Source organism: Hyperoodon ampullatus, assembly GCF_949752795.1.
Source record: "Hyperoodon ampullatus genome assembly, chromosome: 2".
Lineage (NCBI taxonomy): Eukaryota > Metazoa > Chordata > Mammalia > Artiodactyla > Ziphiidae > Hyperoodon > Hyperoodon ampullatus.
Window position 1 is genome coordinate 110,730,731 of NC_136915.1, and position 13,321 is coordinate 110,744,051.

The window sequence follows — 13,321 nt, forward strand, 5'->3', positions numbered from 1 at the left end:
TGTATTTTTTTAAGAATTGATTCATTTTGTCTAAATTGTCAAATTTATGTTCATAGAGTTTTTCAGAGTATTACCTTATACTTTCAATACCTGCAGGGTCTGTAGAAATATCCTATTTCATTCCTGATATTGGTATTTATATCTCTCTCTTTTATTCTTTGTCAGTCTTGCTAGAGGTTATGCTTTGCATCGATCTTTTCAAAGAACTGCTCTTTGTTTCATTGGTTTTTCTCTATTGTTGTTCTGTGTTAAATTTTATTTATTCATGCTCTTATCTTTATTAACTCCTTCCTCCTGCTTGCTTTGAGTTTGGTTCTTTTTCTAAATTCTTGTAGTGAAAGCTTAAATTATCTGATATTAATACAGCACTCCTGCATTCCTTTGATTAATATTTGCATGATATATCTTTTCCCATTCTTTTACTTCAACCAGCCTATATTTTTATATTTAAAGTATCTTTCTTATAGACAGAATATAATGAGTCATGTTTTTTTTTTAATCCATTCTGCCCATCTGTTTTTTATTTTTATTTTATTTATTTATTTATTTATTTTGGCCGTGGCCACATGGCTTGCGGGACCTTAGTTCCCCAACCAGGGATTGAATCCGGGCCCCCTGCAGTGGAAGTGTGGAGTCCTAACCACTGGACTGCCAGGGAATTCCAGCCAATCTGTTTTTTAATTGGTGTATTTAGACCATGTACATTTAGTGTAATTATTGGTATGGTAAGTCTGCTATTTTATTTTTGTTTGTTGTTTGTTCTCTCTGTTCTTCATTTCTCTGTTTTCTTTTCCCTGCCTTTCTGTGGGTTACTTGAACACTTTTTAGGATTCAATTTTGATTAATTTATAGTGTTTCTGAGTATTATTTCTTTGTATAGACTTTGTAGTGATTGCTCTAGTATTACCAGTTTAAGTGAGGTATAGAAACCTTGCCTTCCTTTACATTCCTTTACCCTCTCCCATTTATAATTAATTTAAATATTTCCTGTGTATGCATTTAGAATAATATCAGACGGAATTATAATTTTTAGCTTCAATCATCAAACATAACTTAGAAAACTCAAGGAGAGAGGGAAAGCCTATTGGATTAACCCACGTTTTTGCTATCCATGTTGTTTCTGTCTTCTTAATGTTCCAAGATTCCTTTTTTATTGTTTCCTTTCTGTTTAGAGAACTTTCAAAGCCATTCTTTTAGTGTAGGTCTACTGGTAAGAAATTCTCGTAATTTTCCTTTACCTAAGAATGTCTTGATTTCCCCCTCATTCCTGATGAATATTTTTCCTGGGAAAAAATTTATTGAGAGGTTTTTTTTCCCCAGCACTTGAAAAATAGTGTCCCATTTTCTTCTGGCCTTCATGGTTTCTGATGAGAAATCTGTTGTTATTCAAAGTGTTTTCCCCCTATAGGTAAGGTGTCATTTTTCTCTGGCTGCTTTCAAGATTTTTTCTTTGTCTTTAGTTATCAGAAGTTTAATTACAATATATCTTGGCATGAATTTTAGGTTTATCATGTTTGCTGAGCTCCTTGAATCTGCAGATTCGTCTTTTGCCAAATTTGGGAAGCTTCAGCCATTATTTCCTTGAGTACTTCTTCACCTTGCTCTCTTTCTTGTCTCCAACTGGGATTCTGATGACATGAACAAGGAGATGGCCTCTCAGGGCCCAAATCCAGCCTAGTTGTCTGTGCTCTTCCAATTAGAATACCATGGTTGAACCCAGGCCACAGCAGTGAAAGCGCCAAATCCTAACCACTAGACCACCAGGGAACTCCTGAGATTGTGTTTTAATCAGAATGCATGCCTGTGTCCTGGGGAAAAGGAGTCGGCAGCCACTCTGGCTATTTTGAAATTATTTTTTCTTCTTTCTTTTGTAGTGTTCTCTTGACCTAGATGTCATGGAACACTCACTATGCATTCAGAAAATACTTACCTTTGTTAGGGGCTGTGGCAGACAGCTGCCCACAAGGAGTTAACAGTTAGAAAGGGTAATTCCTCATGGATCACAAATAAGGGAGAGGCACGTGCCACCGGAGGCCCTGTGATACAGAGGGAGCTCAGGGAAGGGAGCATGTGTTTCCCACAGGATGTAGGGAAGTGTCATGGAAGATGTGGCAATTGAATGCAAGCTCTTGAGGGACTTGCAGATGCCCCTGGTGAAAATGGGAGGAAAGAACTTTTTTTCTTTTTAACATCTTTATTGGAGTATAATTGCTTTACAATGGTGTGTTAGTTTCTGCTTTATAACAAAGTGAATCAGCTATACATATACATATATCCCCATATCTCCTCCCTCTTGTGTTTCCCTCCCATCCCTCTAGGTGGTCACAAAGCACTGAGCTGATCTCCCTGTGCTATGTGGCTGCTTCCCACTGGCTATCTATTTTACATTTAGTAGTGTATATATAAGTCCATGCCACTCTCTCACTTCATCCCAGCTTACCCTTCCCCCTCCCCGTGTCCTCAAGTCCATTCTCTACGTCTGCATCTTTATTCCTGTCCTTCCCCTAGGTTCTTCATAACCATTTTTTTTTTTTAGATTCCATATATATGTGTTAGCATACGGTATTTGTTTTTCTCTTTCTGACTTACTTCACTCTGTATGACAGACTCTTGGTCCATCCACCTCACTACAAATAGCTGAATTTCATTTCTCTTTATGGCTGAGCAATATTCCATCGTATATATGTGCCACATCTTCTTTATCCATTCATCTGTCGATGGACACTTAGGTTGCTTCCATGGCCTGGCTATCGTAAATAGAGCTGCAATGAACATTGTGGTACATGACTCTTTTTGAATTATGGTTTTCTCAGGGTATATGCCCAGTAGTGGGATTGCTGGGTCGTATGGTAGTTCTATTTTTAGTTTTTTAAGGAACCTCCATACTGTTCTCAATAGTGGCTGTATCAATTTACATTCCCACCCACAGTGCAAGAGGGTTCCCTTTTCTCCACACCCTCTCCAGCATTTATTGTTTCTTTCTTTTTTTTTTTTTTTTTTTTTTGCGGTATGCAGGCCTCTCACCGTTGTGGCCTCTCCCGTTGCGGAGCACAGGCTCCGGACGCGCAGGCTAGCGGCCATGGCTCAAGGGCCCAGCCGCTCCATCTTCCTGGACCGGGGCACGAACCCGCGTCCCCTGCATCGGCAGGTGGACTCTCAACCACTGCGCCACCAGGGAAGCCCTCCAGCATTTATTGTTTGTAGATTTTTTGATGATGGCCATTCTGACTGGTGTGAGGTGATACCTCACTGTGGTTTTGATTTGCATTTCTCTAATGATTAGTGATGTTGAGCATTCTTTCATGTGTTTGTTGGCAATCTGTATATCTTCTTTGGAGAAATCTCTATTTAGGTCTCCTGCCCATTTTTGGATTGGGTTGTTTGTTTTTTGATATTGAGCTGCATGAGCTGCTTGTAAATTTTGGAGATTAATCCTTTGTCAGTTGCTTCATTTGCAAATATTTTCTCCCATTCTGAGGGCTGTCTTGTCGTCTGGTTTATGATTTCCTTTGCTGTGCAAAAGCTTTCAAGTTTCATTAAGTCCCATTTGTTTATTTTTGTTTTTATTTCCACTTCTCTCAGAGGTGGGTCAAAAAGGATCTTGCTGTGATTTATGTCATAGAGTGTTCTGCGTATGTTTTCCTCTAAGAGTTTTATAGTGTCTGGCCTTACATTTAGGTCTTTAATCCATTTTGAGTTTATTTTTGTGTATGGTGTTAGGGAGTGTTCTACTTTTCCCAGCACCGCTTATTGAAGAGGCTGTCTTTTCTCCATTGTATATTCTTGCCTTCTTTCTCAAAAATAAGGTGACCATATATGCATGCGTTTATCTCTGGGCTTTCTATCCTGTTCCATTGATCTATATTTCTGTTTTTGTGCCAGTACCATACCATATTGATTACTGTAGCTTTGTAGTATAGTCTGAAGTCAGGGAGCCTGATTCCTCCAGCTCCATTTTTCTTTCGCAAGATTGCTTTGGCTATTCGGGGTCTTTTGTGTTTCCATACAGATTGTAAAATTTTTTGTTCTAGTTCTGTGAAAAATGCCATTGGTAGTTTGATAGGGATTGCATTGAATCTGTAGATTGCTTGGGGTAGTATAGTCATTGGAAAGAACATTTAAGGCAAAGGAAATGATGAGAGCAAAGTTACTGAAGTGGGAGGGCGTGGGATGTATTGGACCAGGCGCAATGAAGAGCAGTAGCAGGAGATGTGAGTTGACTCAGACTGTGGAGAGCCTTAAATGCCACACTAAGGGTCTGGCTTTTCTTTGGTAGGAATTAAGTGTTTTTGTAGAACTAGCTACATTGCCAGGATTGGGAAGGCTTAAGGGCCATGTGGAAGTGTCTTCCATTTTTCTTAAATTTGGGTTCATTCCAAGAAGTGGGAGGAGGCTAATATTTGAGTACCTCCCTGTTATGTGGCAGAGAACAACCTCCATACATTTTCAGTTAATCTTCAACCAAAAAACCCTCAGTTGGATGGTATTCCCATTTTATTTTTTTTTTTTTTTTTTTTTTTTGCTGTATGTGGGCCTCTCACTGTTGTGGCCTCTCCCGTTGCGGAGCGTAGGCTCCGGATGCGCAGGCTCAGCGGCCATGGCTCACGGGCCCAGGCGCTCTGTGCCATGTGGGATCTTCCCAGACTGGGGCACGAACCCATGTCCCCTGCATCGGCAGGCAGATTCTCAACCACTGCGCCACCAGGGAAGCCCGTATTCCCATTTTATAGTGAGAGCACTGAGAGTTAAGTAGCTGACTACAGAGACTGATTACTTCTCCACCAGTTCACTCTTTCTTTTGTAGGAAGGACTATTGCCTACCCAGAAAAGCTTCTCCCAACTCTCTGGGCAGAGTCCATTCTTTCTTCTTTCTTTCTTTCCAGCAGACATTTGGAAGGTTAGGAGGGTTCCTTAAAATGTGTTAAGAGTAAGATGGCATTTATACTTCCAGACCTTATGGCAGGGTATGACCAGATGACCTCAAGGTCACTTTCATCTTGGCTAGTTCAGCACCCATCTTCCCATCGTTGGATGGGAGAGGCATATACTCCTCTTTTATGCTGCCATAATATCAAGGCTGGAAGGAGCCTTTGAGATACTTAGTCCAACCATTATTTTTCCAGTGAGATCCAGAGGCCCAGAGTGGCTAAGCCTCTTGTCCACCTGTACACATAACGTGGGTTATTGGCAGGATTTGGTCCACTCTGCCTTGCTGATTCTCCCTCAATGTTATTATCTCTCCAAATCTCCAGCCCTCCACTTTTCCCTCTTATTGCATGCTTTCCCCCTTGGGTTTTCTATCTTCCTCACAATGTGTTTTTTAAAACTTCTTTGAGGCATGAAAGAACATCTGCTTTTCCCTTTGAAGTTAGGCTGATCTATTGTATTGCCTGCTTTCATTTGGATAATTTCTGTGTGGCTCATAGAAATAGGGGTTTGGATTGATGTACCTTCCTGTGGTTTGGTTCAGGAAGGATATCTTAGTCTTATATATCAATAACTACCTGGTTGGCTGTCAGGTGCAGAAATTCTGGATTGGGGATGACCAATCCAGGGATGCCGTCTTCAGCATTGGGGAAAGGAGAGTGCATGCAATGTGCTTCCTGTAATCCAAGGACCAGGGTAGCCCCTCTGGAACCACACAGAGCAGTGTGCTGTGTAGTCTCTGTGCATTGTAAAGAGCACTGTCAAAGTCCCCGGAGACCTCCTTATCACCTAAGATCGAACTGACCTTGGACAAGCTGATGTCATCTCCCCGGACCTCAGCTTTTCTTGTCTGTGAAATGGTGATAATAAGGCCCATTCCACAGGTCTGGCAAAAGTGCATGTGTACTGGAAGTAGACTATAAAGGTAAGAGGTTATTGTTGCTGTCATTGTCATTATTAGGGCAGCGTCGACATTCTCAGGCTGACTCTTCAGGGTGAACTGACAGGAGATGAACTTGAACGCATAGCCCAGAAGGTATTGAGGTTTCTGGTGGGGCAAGGCCTCCTCCCCTGCACCAGTTCTCCTTCCTTGCTGCTGACCCCTCGTCCCAGTGCTGGCTGGAGCCATCTCCTCTGCTGCCCGGGAGCATCTCCTTTCAGACACACCCAGCTGACCTCAGCATTGTGCACTGCTTTGGCGGATGGAGAGACCCCCATTAAAATTAAAACTAACCTGCAATTTCAACTAATTTTCCCCGTCCTGTGTTCTTGCTGCTGCTGTGTTCGTCCTCTGGCTTCTGGTAGAGGTTCTGAAATGAATTTTTGGAGGGGAAAATCGGACTAATCCTTCAAGTCTTTTGAGGAGCAGTTCTTCTGCATTGGTTGAGGGGCAGAAGTTCTGTGCTTGTCGTATGGTTTCTGAGCCACTTTTCTCTCTCTCTCCGGTAGGCCGTCAGGAAGACCTATGCCATGGTGTCCGGCCGCTCAACTGGTCATTCTCTGGCCTCAGAACTGGTGGAGTCCAACGATGGACATGAAGAGATCATTAAGGTAAGCTTAGTTCACCTCCACTGTTTCTCCCTCCTCTCTTTCTCCGTATAGACACGGGAGAGGGAACGGCTGACTTCGTCAAAGGGACCTTGTGTTTTGACTAGGAAGAACCAGACCTGCGATGCTAACTCCTGGCCATCTCCTGGAAAGATCTTAATTAACACCAGGAGACCACAGTCAGTCTGTAGTGACTTTGGTGCTACCCGGCCCCGGGCATGGGGATGGATGGAATGACCTTTCTAGGTGCTCATCCACTGTCCATGTTTAGCTGCTGGAAGTTGTGGAGACCGGTGGGAAGTGTGTTTATGGAACTTATTTTTAAAAATTAAAACAATTTTTGTTATTTCTTTTTTAAAAACAGCTTTTGGAGATGTAATTCACATACCATACAATTGACTTGGTTAAAGTGTACAATACACTGGTTTTTAGTATATTCACAGAGTTGTGCAACCACCACCACTACTAATTTCAGAACATTTTCAGTCACTCCTTCTAGTTCCTGGCAATCACCAATCTACCTTCTTTCTCTATGGATTTGCCCCTTCTAGACATCTCATATAAATGGAATCACACATGTGGCCTTTTGTATCTGGCTTCTTTTACTTCGCACAGTATTTTCAGGGTTCAGCCACATTGTAACATACATCAGTACTCACTGCTTTTAACGGCTGAATCATGTTCCCTTGAATGAATATACCACATTTTGTTACCCATTCATCAACTGATGGACATTTGGGTTGTTTCCACTATCTTTTGTGAATAATGCTGCTCTGAATATTCATGTACAGGGTTTTGGGTGAACATATGTTTTCAGTTCTCTTGGTATATACCTAGCAGTAGTGAAATTGCTAGCTCATATGGTAATCCTATATTTATATTTAATCTTTTGAGAAACTACCGGACTTTTTCCCAAAGCATCTGCTCCATTTTATATTCCCATCAGTGATGTATGAGGGTTCCAGTTTCTGTACATCCTCATTAACACTTGTTATTGTTCATCTTTTTGATTATATCCATCCTAGTGGATGTGAAGTGATATCTTGTGGTTTTAATTTGCATTTCCCTGATGACATCTTTTCTTATGCTTATTGCCCATTTGTATATCTCCTTTGGAGAAATATTTATGCAAATCCTTTTCTCATTTAAAAATCCAGTTGTGTTTTAATTGTTAAAATTTAAGGGTTCTTTTATATATTCTGGATAATAGACCCTTATCAGATATATGATTTCGAAAAATGTCTTTAATTTTTTCCCATTCTGTGGGTTTTTCTTCTTTTTTTACTTTTTCTTTCTTCTTCTTCTTTTTTTTTTTTAATATTTATTTATTTATTTGGTTGCACCAGGTCTTAGCTGTGGCAGGCAGGCTCCTTAGTAGCGGCTCACCGGCTCCTTAGTTGTGGCATGCAAACTCTTAGTTGTGGCATGCCTGTGGGATCTAGTTCCCTGACCAGGGATCGAACACAGACTCCCTGCATTGGGAGCGCGGAGTTTTAACCACTGCACTACCAGAGCAGTCCCCTGCTTGCCCCACCTTTCACTTTTTTTTTTTTTTTTTCTGTACGTGGGCCTCTCACTGTTGTGGCCTCACCCGTCGCGGAGCACAGGCTCCGGACGCGCAGGCTCAGCGGCCATGGCTCACGGGCCTAGCTGCTCCGCGGCATGTGGGATCTTCCCGGACCGGGGCACGAACCCGCATCCCCTGCATCGGCAGGCGGACTCTCAACCACTGCGCCACCAGGGAAGCCCTTGCCCCACCTTTAATGGTAGTTTATAACATCTTTGTATCCATAAATTGGTGCTTAGTGTTCTAGTATACACATACCATAATTTCTTTAATCCTCCACTGTTGAACATTTTGTCTATTTCCATGTTTTGCAGCCATAAACAATATTTTGTCGAGCATATATGTTACTAATTTGTGAATGTGCTTTATAATACAAGTGATAAAGAAATACTTTCTCAATTGTTAAAGATTCAAGCATGGTATACAGAGAAAAATGTGTAAATCCCCTTTAAAACCCCCTTTCCATGAATTTGCATATATGTACGTGAGTATTTATGCTAGTTTAGCTAAATTTATTTCATTAGGATGAATTTCCAGAAATAGATTTGATAGGTTAAAGAGTAAATATAGTTTTTTTTTTTTTAATTATTTATTTAATTTATTTATTTTTGGCTGAGTTGGGTCTCAGTTGCTGCACGGACTTTCTCTAGTTGTGGTAAACAGGGGCTACTCTTCATTGCGGTGAGCGGGCTTCTCATTGTGGTGGCTTCTCTTGTTGCAGAGCATGGTCTCCAGGCGCATGGGCTTCAGTTATGGCACAGAGGCTCAGTAGTGTGGCTCATGGGCTCTAGAGCACAGGCTCAGTAGTTGTGGCGCACGGGCTTAGTTGCTCCATGGCACGTGGGATCTTCCCGGACCAGGGATCGAACCCATGTCCCCTGTATTGGCAGGTGGATTCTCAACCACTGCGTCACCAGGGAAGCCCCCAAAGAGTAAATATAGTTTTAAGTCTTCTGATCGGAATTACCAAATTGCCACCCAGAAAGGTGGTGACAATTTACCCTTCTACCAGCAGTGTATGAGGCTGCCTATGTGGAGTTAATTTAACTGGAGATTTCTTTTTATTGAAGTATAGTTGATATACAATGTTGTGTTAGTTTCAGGTGTACAGCAAAGTGATTCACATTCTTTTTCCTTATAGGTTATTACAAAGTATTGAGTACAGTTCCCTGTGCTATACAGTAGGTCCTTGTTGGTTATTTATTTATTTATTTTGTCTGTGTTGGGTCTTTGTTGCTGTGTGCCAGCTTTTCTGTAGCTGTGATGAGCAGCGGCTACTCCTCATTCCAGTGTGTAGGCTTCTCACTGTGGTGGCTTCTCTTGTTGTGGAGCACGGGCTCTAGGCACGCAAGCCTCAGTAGTTGCTGCACATGGGCTCAGCAGTTGCGGCTCGCGGGCTCTAGAGCACAGGCTCAGCAGTTGTGGCACACAGGATTAGTTGCTCCCTGGCATGTAGGATCTTTCCCGACCAGGGCTCGAACTCATGTCCCCTGCATTGGCAGGAGAATTCCTAACCACTGAGCCACCAGGGAAGTCCTCTATTTTATATAGTAGTGTATATAGGTTGGTTAATCCCAACCTCCTAATTTATCTCTCCCCCCCACTTCCCTTTGCTAACCATAATTTTGTTTTCTGTCTATTTCTGTTTTATATATAAGTTCATTTGTATCATTTTATTTTTCTAAATTCCACATATAAACAATATCATATGATATTTGTCTTTCTTTGTCTGGCTTACTTCACTTAGTAAGATAATCTCTAGGTCCATCCATGTTGCTGCAAATGACATTATTTCATTCTTTCTTATGGCTGAGCAATATTCTATTGTGTGTGTGTGTGTGTGTGTGTGTATACACCACATCTTCTTTATCCATTCATCTGTCAATGGACATTTAGGTTGCTTCCATTGGAGGTCTCTTAATTAGTGTTGTTTTCCTTATTTCAGGTGTACTTGAAGGGGAAGTCCGAAGACAAGATGATCCATGAGAAGAATATTAACCAGCTGAAGAGTGAGGTCCAGTACATCCAGGAGGTGGGCACCCCTTCCCTTTGTGGAAATGACCTAGGTCATTTCTCTGAACCTCACATTTTTTTGGCTCCCTTCTTTTGTAGGTTCTGATTTTCTCCCTTCTGCTCCCTTCGTATCTCCAAAGCACCATGCCCCCTCATGTGTAAATATCATTTCTGACCCTTCCATTAATCAACCAATCCACTAATCAACAAATACTTATTAAGCACCATGCACTGAGCACTGTCCCCCCAGTCATCCTAACTAAAGTTGCCAGCCTTGCTTCCTTACTTTTCTTTTTTTTAAAACATATTTATTTATTTATCTTTTATTTATTTTTTTGGCTGTGTAGGGTCTTAGTTGCGACACACGGGACCCTCGTTGTGGCACGCGGGATCTTTCGTTGCGGCACGTGGGCTTCTCTCTAGTTGTGGCATGCAGGTTTTCTCTTCTCTAGTTGTGGTGCGTGGGCTCCAGAGCATGTGGGCTCTGCAGTTTGCGGCACGCAGGCTCTCCAGTTGGGGCTCACGGGTCCTGCAGCATGTGGGATCCTAGTTCCCCAACAAGGGATCAAACCCGTGTCCCCTGCATTGGAAGGCGGATTCTTTACCACTGGGCCACCAGGGAAGTCCCCTCCCCACTTTTCTTAACCCTCACTCTGGCTCATGTTTCTCCTTGGCACTTGTCACCATGACATATTACATGTTTTACTTATTTGTCTTTTGGGTTGTGTGTCTCCACGACTAAAATGTTAGATACACCAGGGCACGGTTTTTATTATCTTGTTGCTTGTGTAGGAGGGACTGCGTTGCAGCCCCACTTGACTAGAATCTCTCCTTTCCCAGCCAGTACTTAGAACAGTACTATGGGTTGTGGATAGGCACAAAGGTGGGTGAGTTGGTGTGCTCTCTTTCCCAAAGCTAAAGCCTCTTGCCCTCTCCTCCCAGGCCAGGAACTGCCTGCAGAAGCTCCGGGAGGATATAAGTAGGAAGCTCGACAGAAATCCAGGAGATTCTCTCCATCAACAGGAGATACAGGTAATAGGAAATGGTCCATGGTTGGGTCCCCACTGAGGACGTGGGGTTGTGCCATTTACCAGTCACCCAGTGGGTGCCGAATCTAATGCCGCTGCCAGGAAAGGCGAGAATACAAGTGATGCTGGCTTCTCTGAGCACTCACAACATTGTTAGGGCTCTTCAGCAGATGGACACTTGTATTCACACTAATCAGCCTACATACAAGCACACCTGTTCCTAAAACATGTGCAAAAATTGAATTTATATCAATAAAATTATTAAGTTAATGGCAGGCCATCTTATATATAAGGATTCTGTGATCAATCTTCTTGTAATACAAAGTCTTATAAAGAGACAATTAACCTATAAATCCAAACTTCTCATAAACTGATCTTGCTTAATTTGGTTATGCTTGTGGTATAAATTGGAAGTCTTGGTCCTTGTCTATTATTACTGTCTGTGTCTATAGCCATCTCTACCCTGGGACAGGAAGCTCCTCCAGGTTAGGGTTCACCCCCCGACCCTCGTCTCTGTGTCCCCACACCTCAGCCCAGGGTCTGGGATGCACAAAGTCATCAGTAAATGTTTGTTAGACCACTGATTGGAGAATCCCTCTTGGGATGGATGATCCTGGGATCCTCTTTTTCAGTTCTTCAAAAATTTGAGGATAGAAATGTCCCCAGGAGAGCAGAACTATCTCTTCCATGACTTTACCCTCATCTTCCCTTAGATTCCAAGCTGTGTCTCCTTCATTTGCTTTTGGTTTGGTTGCAGTGGTCCTTCTCCAGTAGGTCCTGCCCTCATTCTCCTAAGGGGAAGAGTGACCTAGCAGCTAGTACCAGCAAAATTACATTTCGTCTTGGTCATGTGCTAGGCTTGTGTGGTGGATTCTTCCTAATTTATTTTGCTTTGGCCAGAGGTAAGACTTTCACTGCCTGAGCTCACATCTGGCTGGTGGGAGGTGCTTTGTCTAGTGACTTAAGAACCTAATGTGTTCAGAGCCCAGAAGTCCAGGCACCTTGTTTACACAAAACGGCAGTCGTATGATGACTAATCAGGCTTTGGGTTGGAAAGAACTGCAGCAAATGCTGCTTCCCCTTTTGATTTATGTTTTGTCAGACCTTGTCAGGAGCCCCCGAGGGGCAAAGGAAACTCTTTGTTTATGGCAGACAGCTGCTTGTATTTCCTGGGCTGCGAGGAATGTGTCTGCACATTTTCCAGTCTGCTGAAAGGTTTTAGCCTGGGGTTTCTTTCCTCCTCCCAACAAGGCTAGATAGAGTATTCCCTCTCAAGGCTGCACATGTTTCTCCACTCCCTCTTTTCTCCATTTTCCCACAGAGCACTAGATGTCTTTTTTTCTTTTCTTTTCTCCCTTCCTTCCTTCCTTCTTTTTCTTCTTCCTCTTCCTCCCCCCTTCTCTCTCTCTCTCCTCTTGCTTTCTATCTAAGATTTGAACTCTTAGAAGAATAATGTTTCAAAAATATATGATACTGCTTATATGTGGAATCTAAAAACAATGATACAAATGAACTTATATACAAAACAGAAATAGACCCACAGACATAGAAAACAAACTATGGTTACCAAAGGGGAAAGCAGGGAGGAGGGATAAATTAGGAGTTTAGGATGAAAATATACACACTACTATATATAAAATAGATAACCAACAAGGACCTACTGTATAACACAGGGAACTATAATCAATATTTTTTAATAATCTATAAAGGAATCTATAAGGGAATAGATATATATATGTATAAATGAATCACTTTGCTATACACCTGAAACTAACACAAGATTGTAAATCGACTATACTTCAATTAAAAAAAAAACAAGGAGAAGAATGTTTCAGAGTTAATTGCTTGGGACTGTTTTCACTACCAATTTTATTTTTCTTTGAATAGGTGGTGCTAGAAAAGCCAAATGGCTTTAGTCAAGGTCCCCTGACCCCACATAGCAGCCCACCCGAGGTAGGTAACAGGGAAAATAGTGGTAACTACTGCTTGGCCAAGAGGCAGGAAATAATCCTTCCTGATCCTTTTGTTTATTGCTTTCTCTCTCTCACTAAATATGAGAGTAATATTTACTTGCTGTAAAAATTCAAACAAAGGAGAAATATATAAAGCGGAAATTTTCCTTCCCCAATCCCACTCCTTGTAAGTATTCAAGGTTAACAGATTGAAGTGGGTGGGTCCTTTTATTTATTTATTTATTTATTTTTAATTTTTTTGGCCTTGCTGTGTGGCTTGTGGGGTC

At 42.0% G+C, this 13,321-nt stretch overlaps 1 protein-coding gene across 3 annotated transcripts in view; it reads left to right on the forward strand.

The window, feature by feature from the left end:
• The window catches only part of TUFT1 (tuftelin 1), a gene marked incomplete at its 5' end in the record, with an annotated part of 45,543 nt that overhangs the window by 16,980 nt on the left and 15,242 nt on the right, over positions 1-13,321 (forward strand). Inside the window, 6 exons of one of the 3 annotated variants that reach the window (XM_079697436.1) lie at positions 5,542-5,658; positions 5,888-5,962; positions 6,376-6,477; positions 9,987-10,073; positions 10,997-11,086; positions 12,970-13,035. In XM_079697436.1, coding sequence (XP_079553562.1) covers positions 5,542-5,658; positions 5,888-5,962; positions 6,376-6,477; positions 9,987-10,073; positions 10,997-11,086; positions 12,970-13,035 — 537 coding nt within the window. Of the gene's footprint in view, positions 1-5,541; positions 5,659-5,887; positions 5,963-6,375; positions 6,478-9,986; positions 10,074-10,996; positions 11,087-12,969; positions 13,036-13,321 lie in introns of those variants that run through there. The other 2 variants (XM_079697437.1, XM_079697438.1) reach the window with 2 other exon arrangements.